Raw genomic sequence first — 20,684 nt, 5'->3', positions numbered from 1 at the left:
CGCTGCAGGATGATGTTCACCGCGCATGGGATAGAGAACATGTATGGTGGAGAGTCGTCCACGTCGGAGTGATACGGAACAGGAAGCGGCAGCTGAGGCGCAGCGAGAGAGGATGTTACAGGACGTCAAGCATGAGCGCACAGGGGATTACAGAGTACAGGGACAACGCAGGTCCAAGAGGAACAAGAGACTCAAAAACAGGGCAAATGAAGGCTAGCATTATTGTCTATTTCACTGGTTCCCGAAGGAGCGGCCCGCCGCCGAGACCCACGTTGGGTAGCAATGCAGCGTTGGGCGCCAGAAAAAAAACTATCTTGAGTGGACCTGTCGACAATATGTCAGCGAGAAAGTCCGAAATTCGCATGAATGTCAAATTTTGGAAATTGTGGAATGGTATCAGATAGGTTGAAAGATGGATAAAGTTTATCGTTCAGCAATCCGAAGATTTCAGGTGAACTATGCTTTGAAATATTGCTTCATCAGGAAGACCAGGCGCAGGATTTTTCCGCACGCGGAGAGCACGGATCCTCGCAGAGGGAAATAAAAACTGGGAAAAGGTAAAGGAAATTGCGAACACGGCTTACCTGTGGATCGGGTGAGTTGTCACACAACCTGGTCGGTCGGAGCTATAACATGAGCATAATCATATTAAGGAGAGAGAAAAGCAAAAATCCCGAAACCGAATTTTGTGCGCCAGGTCATGTGACATGTTTGTGTCGTTTGGCTGGGTGCCCATTCGGGAATGGTGTTTGGGTTGTAATGATCTCCACTACACCACATCGGATGTAAAAATTTCACAAGATATGCTACAAGGATTTACGTGCTGTGTCTTCTCACCTCGCCATGGGTTGTGCTATATAAGTACGTTGAATGACATACCGTATGACGGAAGATTGACAGCCACTCAATAATTGACTAGTACTCTTTGTATATGGATAAGGTTTCTGTTGCCCTTTCCGACGCTGTTTTGAATCTTCCCTTCCTTTTCATAGATTGTAGAACCAAGGATCAATCATATCACCACATATCTTGTAGCTAATTCCAACTTCTTCCGCATTTCATCATACAATCATACCACAGTATTTACAACTTTTGTTTCGTCGAAGATTCAGATCGCAAATCTTCTCAACTATTCAGTGTATTGAAACCACATTAACTGACACAACTATGGCCTGGGATGCAGTTCGAGAGGTCGAGATAGCAGATGCTCTTTCGTTATTGCACACTACCTCCCAACTACACAAGATTGGACAGGGCTTCTGTGGCACCGTGTGCGGCTCCGATAAAGGTCCAGCTTTCAAAAGAGAGGATGGTGGACCCGATCGATCTTTGAAGAATGACTTTGATATGCACCAGCGAGCTCTTCATAGTTTACAAAAGATCACGACGCTTCAAATCCGTATCCCAGCATGTTATGGCTTTATCAAAAAAGATGATCAGGAATGGTGGACCACAAATCATCATATATTTCCACCAGACTTCTGGACGCCATGCAATATAATCCAGTCTCAGCGAATACCGCCTTTCCCAGAACATGTGAGAAGGCTTCTTATTGAGAACTACTGTCCGCCAAATCTCAGACAGGAAATCATCATAAGCGAGCCAAACAAAGACTGCTTGGTTAGGCCATATTTAGGCCGAAGAAGAATGAAGAAAGCTCATTCTACGTCGCGATTCACGGCATTCTCTCTACGAAATTTTCCACTCCATCTGGATCAATATGAAGCCCTTATGATAGCAAGCGACATGAGTCAGTATGCAAGAGCTATGGCTGAGACCCTCGCGGTGATGCACTGGGTTGGTGAAATGGATGGAAACGATATTGAATTTGTCCTTGCACCACCCATTCAGGATTCTCGTTATGATAAACAGTCAGAATATATCATCACGGATGCTCTACTTTTACCTCATATGAAAGTAGATTCCAATGCTCTTGGAAGCCCTTCGATATGGGTTCTCGACTTTGATATGTGTAGGAGAATAACGATGGATTCAAACGGTGCGCAGCAGGCTGCAGCAGCTTTTTGGCGTAATGATCCCTATTATCCTCGACCATCGAGAGACCCTGGAATTGATTCTCCTTTATGGGTTGCGTTCAAAGAACATTATTTACGGATGAGTGAAGTCTGTATTGATATTGCGGTCTCTGAACCACAAGAGGCTGAGAGACTGCGTGCTCTACCGAAGCAGGTTATCAGTCTTATAGAACAAGGGGCAAAAGCATAAAGTCGGAGCTAGATTTGATCCACCAAGTTCACATTTCACTTGCTCTTGACTATCTGCGAATGATGAACCGGTCGATATTCCCGCCTTGGTGGACAAAAGTCGGCGATTGAGCTCTTGGGGAGGTCTCGTCTTCATTGTTCAGCTTTTCCTCCAAACGAAGGCTTTTCTCCATGATTCACTGTAGTGATCCTGTTCACAAGTCCACAGTTTTGGCGCTCGACTGTTTTTCCCGTCGGAAGGACATGGCTAAGACAATTGCAATACAGTAATACAACGGCTCTTGGACAAGAATAACTGTTTTCTTAGTGGTGGATGGCCGCGGGAAGTGGAGACTTGGCCGCAGTAGATGTGGAAGCACATCACACTAGTCCTGATTTGATCTACAAAACTGACTATACAGAAACCACGATTCCCCCCCCCACAACAGTACCACACATAACCATATCCTTCCGCTCTCCCCCTGGATTACGCCATAGTCATATCCCTATCGATAAGACTTTCAACAGCGGATCCACTTTTCCATTGTGCATGTCCCAAGATGAACTGGACAGGAGGTCAATTACATCGACATTCCGCTCGCCCAGGTGTTTTATCCAAAACGCGGCGACAGAACTTTGCCAAGTCTCGCAAACTGACCACCAGCAGAGCATCGGCTCAACCACCGCCATTTTGCGGGTTTCCAGATGAGCTCTCCAAAGATGACACAGAAGAAATAGCAAAGGCAAACCAGTCAGTGAAAAAGGCTAGATTTATGCATGGTTTTTCTTTGTTTTTGGTAGTGGTTCAATCGGCGCGATACTAACTGGATCTTCTAATTTTCAGGACCACAGAGCCAGGCGAACCTTCCTCTGCCAAAAACCTCTCCAATAACAGACTGGGTATCTTGAAGCGACGACTGCTTCAACAGCCAGACTGGGCTGCTGTATCTGTTGCTCGTCCACTGGAATTCAAATTCGCTTCTGTGAAGGAGAACGGCCAATTTGCAAGGCGACGGAAATTGACTGACCTGGACCAGAAGCGCTTGTCGACGAATGGGAATCCCAATTTACCTGAAGGCTTCGAAAGAAGGCTTCCAGTTTCCGAGAACATTGGCTTGGGTCATGTAAAAATACGCATTGACGGCCAGCTTGTCGGCTCTCCATCAGATGACACTCGAGTACTATCCAATGACAATCTGTCGTCATCTTCGATGCTTTTGAACTCTGAACCCCCCGTGCTCTTTCAACCAGAAATTCAAGGTTCCTCCCCAGTTCCTCCATGGAAGGTTTCTTCCGGGGGCCTTTCACTCCAGCCAAGCCACGACCATGCGCCACTCCGTCGCGAAGAACCAGATATTCCGACCAAGACTCTAGAGGCGGAATATTCCGATCCTGCTGGCTACGATGTTCTTCGACCTGTTGCCTCAAATATCGATATTTCTAACGGCTCACCCTATCGCTCCCGAGTGGAAATAGACCGGGGCACAACCATAGCAAATTATCCTGGGAATACAGCTGGCTCGCCCTTACCAAGGCGCCGCTTTACGATTGATGATCAATTGCTTGAAGAAAGGATGCGACTTGATACCGAATTGATATCGCCTCTACGGCTTCACCCTAGATCTTCTTGTAGCCTTCGACAGGCAGCCTCGCCGTCACCCACACTATTCATGTCCGAGGTCTCTTTCGAACCCATTGTTTCCAGTTGGCTTCCACAGCCAAAGCGAACTCCACAGCACAGCAGCCCACTCGACTCTCGCAGTTTATCTAATAATCAAATGGAATTGTTCCAACCTACCGTGGATGAGGTGCCTCGCTCAAGCTTATCGAATCTATCTTTGGAGGTCATAGAAAACATCGGATGTGCTGTGTCAGTGAAAATCTTCGGTCAGGTCGTCCAATTGTAGAGTTAAAGTGGCAGTCGTCTGAAAGAATTTCCAACTTATACAGTTAACTCCCGCTTATAGTACACTCCCGCTTGAATGGACCCACTTTTTCGGGGTTTTCCCATACAAAACTCTCACTTATAGAACACACACCTTTGTACACTCCCATTTTTGCTGTGTCATCCGCTTAGTCAGTTCTATCAAACAATCAGAAAGCCTGAATACTCTACAATTCCCCCTGCCAAAGTGCATCAGGCCGGCCACCCAAGCACCACCAACCAAGCACCACCACCAAAGCTCTATATAATGAAGTACCTAATTGATCATGTGAGTAATGAAAGTTTTGTATAATTTGATCAGTTTATACTGGATTCGAGAAAGATATTATATCTAAAGATGAGACATGGGTAAGATATATATTTCAATATCGAGAGCTCAGAAGCGTAAGATATTAACGGAAATAAGCGCCTACCTAAGATACGATCCAATTCTAATATACTTTGTTATCTATAATATATATGACTATAGATTGAGAGCAATAAAAGAGCTCACAAGACCATATTCGTCAGGTTGGGAGCTTATTCAGTGATATTCAGGTCGATTAGAAGCGCCAGGTGACCTTTAGAAGATATGGAGTGTAAATTAAATAGCCAATAGGGTATTATGTCATCCTCTCATTTATTGTATCTCTCACTCATTGTACACAATTTTCCTTGGATGGTGGGGTATCCTATAAGCGGGAGTTGACTGTACTACGTTCCCAATCTGGTCGGACGTGTTTCCATATATATCTCGATCAAGCTCACCAAATGTCGCAATGGTTATCATGTGATGCCTTGTTTCTCAATTGTTACCAAAATGGTGCACCAATTCAAATTAGAATTAAGAAAGGTAGCTCTACGGAGCTGGTTTGCATAATACACCCGTGGACTTTGTGCTCCACGACGCTTCAGTGTCGCATATCACGTGCAGATAGTGGAATGTATTCCCGGATCCACTTCAGCCTTCAGAACGTCACTCCGCTCCAACCTCGAGCCCTCAACAGCGCTACCATGTTGCGTCTCATCCCCATCATATCACTCGCTACGAGCGCCCTCTCCCTATCAATCAAATCCCCAACCTCCAACGCCAATGCTGATCCAGTCCAACTCCCCCTAGTAATCTGGCACGGTCTAGGCGACGACTTCGAACGCGACGGCCTAAACTCCATAGCCGATCTAGCCGAAACCACAAACCCCGGAACATATGTACACATAATCAGACTAGACGAATCAGCCAGCGGCGACCGCCAAGCCACATTCTTCGGCAATGTCAGCGCCCAACTGGAAACAGTCTGCGCCCAACTAGCCTCAGACCCGATCCTAAGCACAGCACCAGCAGTCAACGCCTTAGGATTCTCCCAAGGAGGCCAATTCCTCCGCGGCTACATCGAACGCTGCAACAGTCCGCCCGTCCACAACCTAGTCACATTTGGTAGCCAACACAATGGTATATCTGAATTCCAGTCGTGCGGACTAAGCGACTGGTTCTGTAATGCGGCCGAGACTTTACTGCGCGCAGGGACATGGGCGGATTTTGTGCAGTCGCATGTGGTACCTGCACAGTATTTCCGGGATCCAGAGGAGATCGAGCCTTATCTTGAGCATAGTGCTTTCTTGGCTGATATTAACAATGAACGCGCGGAGAAACAGGAGGTTTATAAGAAAAGGCTTTCGTCTTTAAATAGATTCATTATGTACATGTTTGAGGATGACACTGTTGCTGTGCCGAAGGAGAGTGCGCATTTTGCTGATGTCAATGGGACGGATGGGACTATTACGCCGTTGCAGAAGAGGGATATCTATGTGGAAGATTGGATTGGGTTGAAGATTTTGGATCAGCAAAATAAGTTGGACTTTAGGACTACTCCTGGTGAGCATATGCATCTTTCTGATGAGGTTCTTGAGAAGTCTTTTAAGGAGTTTTTCGGTCCTGCGGATTCTGTTGTTGTGCAAGATGAGGAGGATGAGTCTTTGGGTTTGATTGCGCAGCCTGCTTAAATTACTTGTTGAGCATCCGGATACATGTGATATATGAATTCTTCCAAGATTGTTTCTTTTCGGGAGGTAAAATGCCAAGTGGCTGCCTATAATATTTCGTGATATCTATTATGTTACTGATATGGGTTATTGAGACTAAGACTTGATCCATATTTGTTGTCTACCAAGGTTGCCATCTCCACAATTGACTAGAATATACGAAGCCAGATTCAAATCTATCCCATGTGCAGACTAAAGCACCATCTATTTTGTGTCTTCTGACAACGTAGCTAGGTACAATACCGCGGCAAACATTGGCCGATATACAAAAGCATTCGCGGAAAAGAGAGGGAGAAAAAAAGGAAGAAAACGAAAAGTTTGCGGCATGGCAAGAGAATAAGCATATGCAAAAAGAAAATATGATCAAAAGAGAGAATATCAGGTGGCATGAAGAGAGAGAAAAAAAAGGCAAAAGAACAACCGACGGACGAGAGAATGTAGAGGGCTGCTATACCAAGTCTTGAGACTGGGCCACCCAAAAGCATAGAGTGAAAAGAGAAAGGAGATTATAACATGTACAATGCAGGCGGAGAAACGGGAATCAGATTTCCGAGTAAAGTACCGGAGAATCGAATGTACAGATGCAAAGCGTAGTGAAAAGAAAGATCAATAGGGAGGGCGTCCGATGCCGCCACCGCTGACTCGGCGTTTGGAGTAGCTTCGACTGACTGGGGCCTTGGAAGCGGTGGTCGGGCGGTCTCCATTAGCCAAAAGACTGTTCTCTGGCGCCAGGAATCCATCTAGAAGAGTTTTCATCTGGTCACGATGGCTGCTATCTAAAGCAGAATTGCCGTTGGTGTCCTGGAAGTCAGCCCCAGCGAGATGGTTGCTGCTGCGGCTCTTGTTTCGGTTCAAGGATTTTTTGTTGCGAGTGTGTTGTTGAGCTTGCCCCTTACCCTGGAAAGAAGGTTGACGCGAGTCAGGTGCAGTGGATGGACGGTCGATGAGTAAGGACCGTTGGGAGTCGTTGGGGAAGCCACCTGGGATGTACAGATTTGTAGGGATGGGCGGGACAGGAGGAATTTCTTTGGAGTTGACTCGGCTCAGGCTGTCTGATTGTTCTGTGGGGGTTTGGTCCTCTGAAAGAACAATAGCTGATGCCGGGCGGGGAGTTTCTGATCCCTCTATGTCGGGAGTATACTGTCCCTCCTGTTGGTGGATAGATGTGCCATCTGCGTCCATCTCGGAGACTGGGTAGTTACCGCTGACCATACTTTCACTGCCAGAGGAAATCACACTGACATTTGACGCATCAACATGGCCGCGAAGGGGACTGAGTTTCCGTTGTTGACTGTCGTTGGTTACGGAGAGCACACGTCGCAGCTCTGTCACGCGCACAGGAGACCCTCGGTTGGAACTGTGCTCTGGCGTTCGTGAAATTTCGGGAACACTCATCCGGCGGTGTTTGTTCGTAGCAGAGCCAGCAGGAGAGCCATTGACAGCGCCATTGGTATTGTTGCGAGGCACAGTGCCTCCACGGGATCCACTGAGAGAAAGTGTCTTGACGCTTTCCTTCTCGACGGCAGCCAGGCATGACTCTCGAGACCATGCAGATAGCATCTGGTCTCTGACGGATGATGGAAGACCGCTCTCCAACGGCGAGTGTGACGAGGGAGGTTGGCTCAGTACTGGGAAGTTGAAACCCCGGGCTGGTGCTGTCGGAGGACTTTGTGGTGGCGACGAGATCGCTTTGCTATAAGATTCATCAATGTCACTCACAAGCCCCTCAACATTTCGGAAAGGTGGCAGGCTATCAGACGAAGCCGAGTGGCCGTTGACAGCCTTCTCATCGGTGAAAATAGCATCGAGACCTATGGGTGGCAGTCGAACAGTGGAGAGCCATTGTCCCCTGCTCTGTCTCCTCTCGACTTCGTTGCGGACCTCAACACCGGCGTGGGAGGATTCAAGATTGAACTTGTTCGAAATTGCCAAAAGGTACCCATGGACAAGACTTGCGATGTTGACCCGGGCGTTAGGTGAGGCAAGATCAACTGAGGTGGCAAGATCGTCTTGAAGTTTCAAGACCATCGGAAGTCCAAATTGAACAGCATTGACACCCAGATTCTCAACAAGGCTGACCAGGAGAAGATGCAGTAGGAGGATCTCAGATTCAACAGAGGCAGAGTCAAGAGCAGCATCATAGATAGCCAGGTGCAAAAGCCGGAGGAAAGTAGACTGCGCAGCCTGAGCGACGATCTCTCTCTGATTACCTGGAGCAGAGGTGCTCCGCCGGCTGGGCTTGTCTAGCTGCTCAGCTTTTGTTGTGGGCTTGACGTACTTCGGAGTGTCACTTCGAACTTTGAGGTCATCCTTATTGGTTTCGAGGCGTAGCCAGGCCAAAAAGGCATCAGCATAGGCGTAGCGGACCTCACGATCAGAATCCCGAAGAAGACCATGGGTCCCTTCCCAAACATGAATACCAACCGGATCTCTTGTTTCGGACGTCGGGGCAGCCTTTTTCAAGTTTGCGACGACAAAGATGGCTTTGACAGCTCGGAGAGCCGTCGATCTCGCAGCAGCGTGCGAATACGCATCATTTCTAACTTTTTCGCCATTGATCTCGGAGCCAGACTGAGTGACAGCCACTGGGGACGCAGTAGATTCATGAACGGTAGCAAGAGCAGATGGCGCGGTAGTATCATTGTTCATGGCTTGCTTAAAGCGCCGGAGGATGGCGCGCGTCATATCTGCAACCTGGTCACCATAGTAAATGTGAGTAGCCAAATTCCCAATACACTGTTCAAGAAGGGTGAGCAGACTCCTTCTCTGACTAGAGATGTGAGACGAGCTGTCGGCTTGCAGATCTGCCTTCTTTTCACCATCGCCTTCCTGAAGCGACAGAATGCTCGAGGCATATTGCATCAGACCAGACAAGATATCCATAACACTTAATCCAATCATATTGACTGACGATTTTAGAAGCCAATCCACCACGGAAAGAATAGTAAATGCAGAATCCAATGCCTTCTCCGAGGGGTTCGTCTCGAACAAGGTGTCCATGGCCGTCATCAAAATCACAAATCGAACTTGGACGGGACACCAGTTTGCAATTAGTTCAATGAGCGAAGTAGCCCAGTTCCCATCATGGTGCTGCTCGGATGGCTGTCCCTGCGAATTGGTACGAGGGAAACGTTTGTTCGCGATGAATCGCATAATGATGGACGCTGCAATTCGCATCTGACCACGGTTACTGCCGGAGACAGTAATTCGCTCGAGACAGCGCAGTGCTAGTAGCCGGGCGTCCATCTCCGCCTTTCGGTCAACATCTGCAGTCGACTGAGCTGCAAGGGCTGGATCAGCCTCAACAGTATCCACCGTATATACCGTTGCGGCGCTCATCCGTCGGGGGGCACGACCTCCATCACGCTCGGGGTCCTTGTCCTCATTAAGTCTGGCCTTCAATGGGATAAGCACGTCCTCATCTGCCGAGTACAAATTCTCCAAAAGAACGGGTAGAATGATTTTCAGGGAGTTTCCTCCGTCGGCCGCAAGACTTTCTGAGCTGACGATGCTCCGGATTGCGCGGAGTCCGGCATTTCTCCATCGAATCGACACTGGTGGGCTTACTTTTGCGGGAGAGTATAAGTCGGAGGAGGGGTCGGCGAAGCTTGCGTACAAACGAATGACTTCTCGGTATTTTTGGGCAATTCCTTGTTCGGCGGAAATAATTGCGATGTCCTGGTGCCGGCAGAAGGTCTCGAAGGTGGCGATGGAGTCCTCCACCATGGAAATTTCATTTGATCGTAGAACGGTTTCGATGACGGTTAGAACGGAGCCCACGTAAATAGGAAGATCGCGAGGAACTTTTTCGATAAGTCCGGATATTATATGAAGCGCGACTTGGACATTTCTGCCACAGCCAAATGTCAGTCACAGTTCCTTGAGAGCTCCTGAGTCAAGCGCTCAAGTCGTCATTTAATCGCATGTCACTCACCCTAATCTTCGTCGCCAGACATCTTTGGCCACCTTCTTCTCCAGAAAGCCACCGACCTTGGTCAGCTTACTGCGACGTGTACTCGCATAGTACAGCAGGTATGAAAGTTCACTCGGGTTCGGTTTGACCTCCGCCACGCCTTTTTGGTATCGGGGATAGCATTTCAGCGTTAAGACCTGGTGTTTAGGCCGACAGGATTGGCGTACGGACTCCATGGGCACTTTGGTGATGCCCCCCGGGGGAGGTTCGCGGACAGGAGCTGCGAGGTTTCGATGAGCGCCCGGAGTTTCAGGGTAGTGTTGGATGTTAGGACTGGAGGAAGGCCATGGGGGAGGCGAGCTGTCAATGGAAGCGAACGTTCAGAGCCACGTTGGACGGGAACGGCTGTCCGATGAGGTAGTTGGAGGCCGATCACCAGGGGGTGGGGCTCTCTCAGAACCAAGAATACGGCAATTTCCAGGAAAAGTAGCAAGAGACAGAAAACAACACCAAAAGAAGTACTATTCGAATGAGAATAATAGGAAAATTGCAGGTTACTCTGTTGGGAAAGAAAAGAAAGGAGGCGAAATTAAATGAGAAAGATCAAAGTCAAAAAAAAAGAAGATTGGGATGAGCTCGGATACGACCATGTCAGATAGCGACAATTTAGTATCGAGTTCTGATGTTAATTGCATACTTTTACGGACCCCATCTTTGACTGGAAATTGAGGCAAAACGATACATTGATTCGATTGGTGGTCAATCAATTGCCGCGGCATAAGGCGAATAGCTTGCGACGCATGCGGTGCCCTTATTAACTGATTCTATATGAATTCGCTAAAGTATTTTTTTCCCCCTAGCGCTTGGTCCCTTTCCCAACCCCGCAATACAATGAGAACATGGATACCGGGACTGGCGGAAACCTTGGACTTGGATGAACTTCGTACCTGGTGTGCGATCGACAAACCCCCGGCCGATCTTGTCCAATACCTCGGTCGCACATGAAGTGCCTGGCCCCGCAATCATGGCCTTGTGGACAAAGTGCCGAGTGTATGATAGATCGATCTGTGGTCTTAGGGGCTGTGCGACCCTCCATTTGAGTCTGATATGCGAAGCAATGCTGGTAGGGAAGGAGAGGTGGTAGAAGATCCGAATAATGATGAGTCCCGAGCTTATGACGCATCCTCAGGTCTTCGTCCCATTCTGCTCCTCCTGATTCTCTGTGGCTCCTGCATCTTCGGCTTCTGCTGCTGCGCCATCGCCAAAGACGTTGACGCCCGCCAATCCTTCGATCACCTGGGGCAAGATAATATCTCGGCGGAAGGTGTCTTCCTGCAGTAAGCGCAGGGCGCGCAAGGTCGGGCCCGGATGGGTAAGGAACTGAGAGTATTCGGGGGTCTTCCAGTATGAATAGAGGTAGGCGAGATATGCGGCGAATGCCTGCGCATCGGGGGCGGAGGCAGAATCGTCGTCCTCGTCGGCGCGAGAGATCCCCAGCAGGTTTGGGTAGGTGACTGCCAGGTGCGACAGGTAATAGGGATTGGCGAGCGATGAGACGAATTCTAATTCGAGAGTGAACCGAGGGTTGGTCAGGGTTGGAGGGGGCTGGGCAGCGGGCTCCATGGTGGAATTCATGTCGAGTAGGTAGCTTCAAGGGTGTTGGAGAGGAAAGCTTCCGAAGCTTGAGATTACGGGGCGCCAAGCCCTAGTCACTGACCCTGCGACAATCACAACACCTCTTGATCACGGCCTTTCAAAGGCTGTCAGGAAGATTATGTCATTCATTGCATAGTACTTGATGAACCTATTGATATTGAATGGTGTCATACCTTCCATGCTGACAGTTGCTAGCTCCACATGCACTACGCATAACATAAGGATATTTTTTTGTTCCTGGCTATAGGATAGTCTCAGAAGCTTGGGACTTTCCGATGTATACCATTTGTAATTATGCTCACTTGGATTTTAGAGCTGCTAAGATATTTTGCCTAACCCACAGAATACTTGGCTCATCAGTTACTGAGGCTTGTGGGATTTCATTTTAAGCAAAGGGGTCAAACAAAAAAAGTACAAAGCTTCAGAATCACACAAAGCTTGAGTGACAGGACTAGTGCACAAGTTTCCACTCTCTGCCAGAATAAGTGACTCTGAAAGTCGGATATGGCAATTGTAACAGACACTGGGGAAGTACTCCAATTCATACCCACATTTGCGTCATAAATGCTGGCTAAGGGGAACGCAAAAGGAGTTACATAGTTTAAATTAGATGAAGTGATAAAACAATCGAAGGGGTCCGGCCTATCTATGCTGGAGGCCAATGAGGCCGTTCTAGGTTGTTCCCAGCGCGGTCACGACGACAAGGTTTGTTCTGTCAAGCACGCAATGCTTACCAGGAGTCTTGGTGGATTGAGAACCCTATCGATCAATTTGGAACTTTTACTTTCTGAACTCACCAACTTGGGCGAAATGATAACTTTGCTCGCAGAATCAGAACTGATAGGCTGTATTACTTTCTGAACTCACCAACTTGGGCGAAATGATAACTTTGCTCGCAGAATCAGAACTGATAGGCTGTAGATTTTGTGCGAGTAAAGCATGTACCCCAACATCGATATTCCATGTTTGCCGTATCGCCGCCTACGTTTATTTGAAATCACCTCACCGCTGTATATGGGGTGTTTCGGGTAGCCACCAATCCGTACGAGCATAGGTGTTGGTATGAGATCTTTTAAGTTGATACTTGTCTTTATTGGGGAAAACGGAGTTTCGGAGTTCAAAGACCAAGACTGAGGAGATGATAGAACCATTTGGTGGAGGGCATCTTGATAATCGCTTTTGCTGGATGACATTGTTATACACCTGACATTTGTAGAACTCGTCGGCATATTGCCTGCTAGGGAAAGTGAGGATTTCGCTATCACCTGTATGTAACCTGTTGTCTTATTCAGCATAACTTGGAACACCATCTGTGGGGAACAAATGTGAGTGTATATTCAAGGACAGCCTTGGGAGGATTATATGCTCATTTTTAGAGCTTAAAAAACTAGTTTTGATAAAAGAGGTATCTCATCAGTTTCCGGTGTTGATGAGCATCGAGGAAATGAAGAAACGTATATTTATGGCTTAAAATTATTGACGGCGGATTCCGGTTTTCAGATTATCAGTGAGTCTGTTCCTTTTTGTCCGTCATTGTCTCTATATGAAAGACTAGATACAGCACAATACAGTGTTGACTAAGGTGCCCGTTGACGACCTAGCTATTAACAAGATTTCAGGCATCCGTTCATTAAATGAATCTAATAGATACTTCAGTATGGAAGATGTCCTTCTAATTGGATATCTCTGATGAATTGTCTATGTCGAAAGATGGATGATCTTGAGTAAAGATTCGAGAAAGCGTGTGAAATCCAATAATAGCTTTGGTGAGCTAGCAAAGGGTTGTAGGACATGAGGAGATTGGCTGATCACCAGTAGAAAGCAGACGACATAGTATGTTGATCGTGGTTAGAACTGGATGCTGAACTCAGACTGATATCGAGTAGCAATGGACGGCGTTGTAGGAGGTTAAGCAGGTGACGCATTAACAGACGATATAACTGAGAGCTCGTGTCACCGGAGCTGCAGGCAAGATGGCGTGGGTCCAAGCCGATGCGGGTGACTCAGAGCCTGTAGTCGACATAGACAGCGTGGACGGTAAAGGTAGCATAGAGCAACGCCGTAGTAACTAAGGAGCGCATAGTTGATGAACGAGTTCTCTTCAACTGATGTTGTTGCCCTCCTTGTAAATCCAAGGCTCGATATGCTAGCTGCTTCATTGCCTTGATGGGGGCTCCCCGACAGGTTTGCAGGGGTCTGTGTTGGGTTGAGATGGTGATGGATGATATCATCCTTCATAGATGATATAATTTACCATCCACCGGGACCTCCGCCGTGTCCGCCACCAGGACCACCAAAGCCACCGCCGCCAGGTCCTCCAAAACCACCTCCATGATGTCCAAAGCCACCACCTCCACCTGGTCCTCCGAAGCCACCTCCGTGACCCCCAAAGCCTCCACCGCCAAATCCAGGACCACCGCCAAACCCTGGTCCACCATGGTGATGGTGATGATGTCCAAATCCACCACTCATATCCATTCCCATTCCACCGCCAAAGCCAGGACCACCATGCGGACGGGGTCCTGGACCGAAGTCACCGCCCATGCGAGGAGAGGAGAAGCAACCACCCATTGTTATATATTCGAAAGATGAAGTGCGATTGTAATTTTTGTCAGAGAGATTCGATTCGTTTGATTGATCAGAATCTTGATATGCGTATGATTCTCTTGAGACTGTTTGATGGAAAGTTTTTTTCCGGGTTTATTTTGCGCTCTTATATAACTACGGCGTGCGTCACTGCCAAGGATGATTCCATGGTTCATACCCAGCCCTACGCGTCGGATCCCATGCGCCACATCTAAGGGACAAATTTAGAAAGAACCCTTGGCGGAAGATGATTATTCCGGTTTATCTTCACTCAGCCACACACTCACTCACCTGTTCTACCTAGAGGCAAACCAAGTTGCCGATTTCCCGAACATCACTTCTGAGATTTCGCATACTCAGCCACAACCATCACTTAAACCGTTCATTATGATCTCGAAACAAGAGTATATATATCAGGGCTAGATGACGTCATGTTCTACCGACTTGCATGAGTAAAAAAACATAATCATAATATCACACTATCACCAAACCAGCACTTGAAAGTCTGTTCAAATCCTATGTACTCGGAGAATTACATGATTCCATCACTCACGCCTTTCTGATGTGGTTGTCATATCCGGGATCATAGCGGGGTTAACAAGGACAGTGTAGGTACTGTACTATATGTTCTCTTTTATCGACGAGATCTGCAGATCTGCGGAGCTGACGCGGAATGGTGGGGCCTGGGGCGGGAAGCCGCGGTACGCCTCAACCGTGATTAGTGACTTTCTATGTAGCACACAGTCAAGAAGCCGTTTCCCGGACTCCGTAGGTCATGACGACGTACGCTTGAGCCAGCTATCCTTGCAACCTTCCCCGGTGCAGAATAGCGGGTGAATGCCATCTTTTTATTTGGACTCCGCTGGGGATCACAGCACGACGCGGTACATGTAATATTAAGTAAGATCTGAATCAGCCTAAGAAGAACAAGATCTCTTATCATCCATTTGGGAGCTCATGACTAACTATTTTGAGTATCATTCGGAATGCCAGGAATAATAGTTCACTTTGAGAGACGCTAAGATTTTGTGGAAGTTAATGGTTCAAGCATCAAGATTCTGCTAACCTCAAAATTAAGGCTAAAAGGGTCCAACCTCCACAAGGCACGGTTCGGAACTGAGACTGGTGACCTGCTATCTGTCTAACGTAAATTCTCCCTTCTAAATTTGATTAGACAGCCAAAGCTATGCGATTACCCGTGGAGCACATATGTCACGACTGGTGGAGTTTGGGGATAGATCGTTGATTAGGTTGGCTCAAGGACAGCTATAAAATTCTGTTTGGTTTCCTGTCAAAATGTCGTAAAAAAGCTGATGAATTTTGGCTGAAAATGGGACTCACACTTTCGCTGGCGACATGGGTGTCGATGCTCGCCGTCGCTAGTGCGCAATTCCAGTGGAACTACCCACGGGCGATATTTGTGTTTGGGAAAATGCTACTACCTACAATGCAACTGGTGCACCCAAATGCACTACCAGTGGTCTACAGGCTTTATGAACAAGATCACGGGACTCGGTAATACGAAGTTGAGTGTTGCCTATGCTTTTCACATTGGCAACAATGCAATTCTGGATGAGTTCACCGATTATGTCAAAGCCTCCACGTTTAACACCGACGTCCCATCCGTATGCGCGTTTCGAGTCAACGGAGTCACTAAAGAGGATGCAAACTGGGAACTCGGTGCTATTCTTCCTGCCATTTCAACGGCAGCATCATGAGCTTTTCACATTGACGATACTTGGGCCAGTCGCTGAGTTCATTTAGGATGGCCGCCCCTGATTATGGTCTATCACGGGGTGTCGCAAGTGCTGGTCGGAGACATGCATTTGCCACATTCGCCTGGAAATCTGGCCATCATGAACCTTATCATGGTTCAGGATGGGAGATGCTCAATGGTCTGATCGACTGGAGATGTCATGCACTGCATATGTCGATGCTGACTATCAAAGCTATCGTCAAGTCATGACTTGAGGAGAAAAACAGTACATCTACTTGAACGGAATCTCCAGGGGCTACTGATAGATTATGAAGTCAACCCAGACTTATCCTGATGATTATGATGGTGCTATGGCTGGTGCACTAACGTGATGGACCACTAGGCACCTGAAAACGTCAGACAGACGACTCTTAGTGGCTTGAACTCAAATTTTCCAATTACAGAGTCACTGTACTCGGCTATCGAAGAGGAGGTTATTCGTCAATGTGATCCCTAGAATGGTCAAGGTTCCCTCGAATTCCAAGGGATGCTTCTTTGACCCATCTTCCCTTGCCTGTAACGGCACTCAAACTGCTGATCGTTTCATGACATTATATGATGTTGACCAAAAACCTGTTCTAATACCTGTAGCATGCAAACTGAACCCGGACGGTATTCCAGACTCAGAAGGATTACTGGAGTTACATCTATGTGTAAAGTTACGGAGTTGATGTGCCTGATTAGTCGCGTGACTGCAAGATAAGGTATAAATAGCTGGATGTCAGGTGCTCGCGTGATGGCCACATTACCTTCCGGTCTTCTTATCTCCCCTTACATTAGCTAGTATGCACTTTCTACTTTAGAATACTCTAGTGCCCTGGATGTACGACTTTCATAATATGCATGGATGAAAAGAATGCAGTTCGCTCTGATATATGCCTACTCTGCAGTAATTTCAACACTGCATGGCTGTGGGCTTTCAGAGTATAATATTGGGGACGGTATATCCCACCGGCTCCCGACGGCGATCAGTTCCCGGAATAAAGACTAAATTGGCGCACCTCACTGGCTTATCCCTATCAGCCTAGCACCATCCCGACTGAGTAAAGCAATCCAGACTAAGACGTTAGCTGTCTAAGGACCGATTGTATTTTCTTACTGCTCGGTCTGTCAATTTTTACGGAGCGATATCTATTGGCTCAACCAAACTTTCAGGATCTTTTATCTTGAACTCAGCTCAATATTAAAGGATCGGCTTCAGAGATAAGACTAGCAGGTATTAAAATCCAGCATTGAAGAATGCACCGTCTCAAAATAGCGCATTGCGAATACTCAGGATTCTAAGTTCTGCAAGCTCCCACGGTTGAAACGGCTCCATTGACTATGGTCCGGGATATGCCCAGACCCACCTCGTCATCATTTGAGCATTGCTTCAGATTACCAGAAACATCTCCAGTCCATCCTCCACAATTATTCGTGTACTTTCTCCACAAATCTGGGGAATTCTGACGAACATTACCAGTTAAGGCCAGGTCAAAAGACCCGGTGTGGAACGGCTGTACGGCCGAACCGGGGACAGATCGACTACGGGGTTCTAGATCAACCATGAAAGATAATGATGCTAGAAGCTTGGAATACAATTCGCTGGTACTCTTGCCACAAGCTTCGTCCGTCTTCCGAAAACCCTGGAGCTGTCGATAACAATTAAGCCACTCGGCCCGGTTGGGAAATCTCCCACCGATCACCTGATCGGTACCGAGCTATATCGCCCGTAGATAGTGGCCACCTGACTGGGAAGAGCACCTAGGCATGCTGCTGGTCTCGGGCGTGAAAGACTGAAGCACCGTGAAAGAGCTCGGATAAGGTGTTTGGCTCCGTGGGTTCCGTAGAACCCTGGTCGAGATGGTTATCTATATAGAAGAGACAGATATCCGGCTCAATGGTAGATAACAACAATAGCAAAGAGCTCAGATCTCAGTCTTCAAGCATCTTTGTAACAAATTTTCGGATAACAAATTCAAAATGTCCTTCCTGAGGAATTTCTTTGGCACTAGCACCACGCCTGACACGCCCAAGGACGAGAAAACTCCCGTCCGGGCCTTGCCCGCTTCCTGGTATACCTCCCAGGACATGTACGAGCTTGAGCGCCGAGCAATCTTCTCTCGTAAATGGCTCCTCACCACACACAAGCACCGTGTTGCCAACCCAGGTGACTCAGTTCGATACGACGCCGCCGGCTTCGAGTTCATCATCCTCAAGGATCACCAGGGAACCATCAGTGCCGTCCTCGCTGATGACCTCGCCCCTGTACACCTGCACATCGACCGAAATGGCTTCGTCTGGGTAAACATGGATTCATCCGAGACACCCGAAGTAGCATGGAAAGACGACTTCGATGGTGTGGACGAGCAGCCCCGATACGCCCACTACAATTTTGAGAATTACAGATTCGACCACTCATGGGATATGGAGGGCGAATTCAACTGGAAGATTCTGGCAGATAACTACAATGAGTGCTATCACTGTCTAGTCGCTCACCCGGATATACCCACTATCGCCGATCTGAACTCATACTATGTCAAGACGAAGGACGGACATATTCAGCACTATGGTGCTGCACGTGAAGATCAAATCGAGAAGGGCTTCCGGATAGCTACTACGTACTTTTGGCCGAACGCTTCTTTCAACATCAGCCCCAACTTCTTCTTCATGCAGCGCTTTACTCCGTCCAGTCCTACTAAGTGTGTCATGCGGTACGAGGTCTACCGCCACAAGGACGCTACCGATGAGGCATTTAGCCTGATCAGTGATATGTACAAGCGCATCATGTCAGAAGACAAATACCTCTGCATCCTCTCACAGAAAAATTTGAATGCCGGCGTCTTTGTCAACGGCGAGCTGCACCCTGAGATGGAGGCCGGTCCACTTCACTTCCAGAAGACTGTGCGCGAGGTCGTAACGGAACATCATAAGAAGGAGAGAGAAGCTGGTCACGAGATCTGGCCTGCTGCTGAGCGATACCGGAAATCGGTTACCAGTCGAGATGATACGCCCGTTCAGTCGGCTCTTGGTAGCTGGGCTGTGGAGAAGAATGAGATGCAAGACTCTTTGCAAGGAAATTTTGCCCCAGCAATCGCGGTTTAGGACTGGTTGCCTTGTTTGGCACCAGGTGGAAAGGTAGAGCGTCTTTTGGCGATATAATTTACGAATCTTTTTTCTATTTAGCGTTGCGATTTATGATATCTCAGGACTCGGTGGTACACTAAGTTCCACCTTCTATAGCTACAAGTATTTAGTATTTAGAATGATACACTTTCATGTCTTATTGAATCCCATTTTGATTATGATATTTTGGCATCTTGTTGCTTGTAACTTGCAAGTACAGAACAGAATAGTCATAGTACAGAAAACCGCCCCTTTTAATGCCTCAGGCAGCATCGCGGCCTGCAACCAGTCAGGGGCTCCACATCCAACCACCATTCGCCGCCACCAACCACTATCCACCATCACTGAAGTGCAACTAGACATGAACACGGCAAGACATCCAGATGCCAGTTGATCGTCCTTTGACATCTTATCAGTCATAAACCCAAGAGTCTACCAACCCCGCTCGGGCGGTCGAAACACAATGATCCTCTTCCCTCGATGGCATCTATTTGAAATCGGCGATCAATCCTGGTGTCCAGAATGGATGAGAACTTATATCCAATCATATCTAACCCGAGTCTGGAATCTACATCTTCCCCCCTTCAGCAAAACCTCTCCAGCAGGCGTGGCAGCCAATCTTATTTTGGAAAATTTGTCAGATGCATCCTCCTACACTTTTGTCGAACTTTGTGCGGGTGCAGGCGGACCAACAGGCACCATCGAAAAAATTATGAATAGCAAACTCCAGACGGAAGGCAAGCAACCCGCTCAATTCGTTCTTACGGATCTTTATCCCTGCGTGGAAGAATGGACCGCTATCAGCAAACGACAAGAGCATGTCTCGTTCATCGCTGAGCCGATAGATGCAACGAGCTGTGACAGGATTGCTCCGAAGGATAGGAAGGAATGCAGGATTTTCAATCTGAGCTTTCACCATTTTGATGACCCTCTTGCGTCGACGGCGTTGCGGAAAGCTATGGAGTCGGCCGATTCCTTCATGTGAGTATTTTACTTTCGATGTAAAAAGAAATATATGAGCTAAGCTGACGGCTTCTAGTATTTGCGAGATGTCTCAGCGCAACTTGACTTCGTTGTTAAATATTCCTGTTATGTTTCTGTTCCCTTACTGGCATTCTATTGCCAAGTATAGAAACAGTCCTTTGCATTTGTTTTTCACGTATGTCATTCCCTTGCTACCATTCCTTACAGCGTTTGATGGTCTGGTGTCGACTATACGCTGTCGAACGGGCGAGGAGATTCAAGACCTTCTGCATCAGAAAGGTCTTGATCTAAGCGGCTGGAAGTTTAAAAGTGGTAACCAGATGGTGTATGAGCCTTTCGTGCATATGTACTACTTTATTGCTGTGAAAGACGAATCTTGATAAAGCAGATTTAGCGATTTTTGAGCTAGCCTACCCCCAATTTCAGGTCATAATTCAGATTGGGCCAACCAAGGTCTTGAGAATCTGCTTACAGAAATTGCAACTCCTCTCGATGGCTTCTGGGCATATTCTCTTT

At 47.6% G+C, this 20,684-nt stretch overlaps 10 protein-coding genes across 10 annotated transcripts; 7 read left to right on the top strand and 3 right to left on the bottom strand.

The window, feature by feature from the left end:
* Positions 1–1,167: 1,167 nt before the first annotated feature.
* N7484_007064 (zinc finger protein) lies at positions 1,168–2,226 on the top strand (the record flags this gene model as incomplete). The annotated part of the gene is made up of 1 exon (XM_057117451.1): positions 1,168–2,226. One exon carries the CDS (start codon positions 1,168–1,170, stop codon positions 2,224–2,226), a length of 1,059 nt encoding a protein of 352 aa, XP_056970486.1.
* A 538-nt stretch (positions 2,227–2,764) lies between these two features.
* On the top strand, positions 2,765–4,111 carry N7484_007063 (uncharacterized protein; the record flags this gene model as incomplete). The annotated part of the gene is made up of 2 exons (XM_057117450.1): positions 2,765–2,955; positions 3,049–4,111. 2 exons carry the CDS (start codon positions 2,765–2,767, stop codon positions 4,109–4,111), a joined length of 1,254 nt encoding a protein of 417 aa, XP_056970485.1.
* Positions 4,112–5,142: 1,031 nt separating this feature from the next.
* Positions 5,143–6,129, top strand: N7484_007062 (palmitoyl-protein thioesterase family protein; the record flags this gene model as incomplete). Its single annotated transcript, XM_057117449.1, has 1 exon — positions 5,143–6,129. The coding sequence occupies one exon, from the start codon at positions 5,143–5,145 to the stop codon at positions 6,127–6,129; it is 987 nt and encodes a 328-aa protein (XP_056970484.1).
* A 645-nt stretch (positions 6,130–6,774) lies between these two features.
* Positions 6,775–10,317, bottom strand: N7484_007061 (uncharacterized protein; the record flags this gene model as incomplete). Its single annotated transcript, XM_057117448.1, has 2 exons — positions 6,775–10,018; positions 10,103–10,317. 2 exons carry the CDS (start codon positions 10,315–10,317, stop codon positions 6,775–6,777), a joined length of 3,459 nt encoding a protein of 1,152 aa, XP_056970483.1.
* Positions 10,318–11,266: 949 nt separating this feature from the next.
* On the bottom strand, positions 11,267–11,704 carry N7484_007060 (mediator of RNA polymerase II transcription subunit 31; the record flags this gene model as incomplete). Its single annotated transcript, XM_057117447.1, has 1 exon — positions 11,267–11,704. The coding sequence occupies one exon, from the start codon at positions 11,702–11,704 to the stop codon at positions 11,267–11,269; it is 438 nt and encodes a 145-aa protein (XP_056970482.1).
* Positions 11,705–13,987: 2,283 nt separating this feature from the next.
* N7484_007059 (uncharacterized protein) lies at positions 13,988–14,308 on the bottom strand (the record flags this gene model as incomplete). Its single annotated transcript, XM_057117446.1, has 1 exon — positions 13,988–14,308. One exon carries the CDS (start codon positions 14,306–14,308, stop codon positions 13,988–13,990), a length of 321 nt encoding a protein of 106 aa, XP_056970481.1.
* Positions 14,309–15,789: 1,481 nt separating this feature from the next.
* N7484_007058 (uncharacterized protein) lies at positions 15,790–16,041 on the top strand (the record flags this gene model as incomplete). Its single annotated transcript, XM_057117445.1, has 1 exon — positions 15,790–16,041. One exon carries the CDS (start codon positions 15,790–15,792, stop codon positions 16,039–16,041), a length of 252 nt encoding a protein of 83 aa, XP_056970480.1.
* A 47-nt stretch (positions 16,042–16,088) lies between these two features.
* N7484_007057 (tannase and feruloyl esterase) lies at positions 16,089–16,289 on the top strand (the record flags this gene model as incomplete). The annotated part of the gene is made up of 1 exon (XM_057117444.1): positions 16,089–16,289. The coding sequence occupies one exon, from the start codon at positions 16,089–16,091 to the stop codon at positions 16,287–16,289; it is 201 nt and encodes a 66-aa protein (XP_056970479.1).
* Positions 16,290–18,041: 1,752 nt separating this feature from the next.
* N7484_007056 (RHO alpha subunit C-terminal catalytic domain-containing protein) lies at positions 18,042–19,163 on the top strand (the record flags this gene model as incomplete). Its single annotated transcript, XM_057117443.1, has 1 exon — positions 18,042–19,163. The coding sequence occupies one exon, from the start codon at positions 18,042–18,044 to the stop codon at positions 19,161–19,163; it is 1,122 nt and encodes a 373-aa protein (XP_056970478.1).
* A 484-nt stretch (positions 19,164–19,647) lies between these two features.
* Positions 19,648–20,548, top strand: N7484_007055 (uncharacterized protein; the record flags this gene model as incomplete). Its single annotated transcript, XM_057117442.1, has 2 exons — positions 19,648–20,165; positions 20,224–20,548. 2 exons carry the CDS (start codon positions 19,648–19,650, stop codon positions 20,546–20,548), a joined length of 843 nt encoding a protein of 280 aa, XP_056970477.1.
* Positions 20,549–20,684: the final 136 nt, after the last annotated feature.

Source organism: Penicillium longicatenatum, assembly GCF_028827895.1.
Source record: "Penicillium longicatenatum strain IBT 33135 chromosome Unknown contig_4_segment0_segment0, whole genome shotgun sequence".
Taxonomy (NCBI): Eukaryota; Fungi; Ascomycota; class Eurotiomycetes; order Eurotiales; family Aspergillaceae; genus Penicillium; species Penicillium longicatenatum.
The sequence above is the reverse complement of the archived record's forward strand: the minus strand, read 5'-3'. Positions and strand labels throughout refer to the sequence as shown.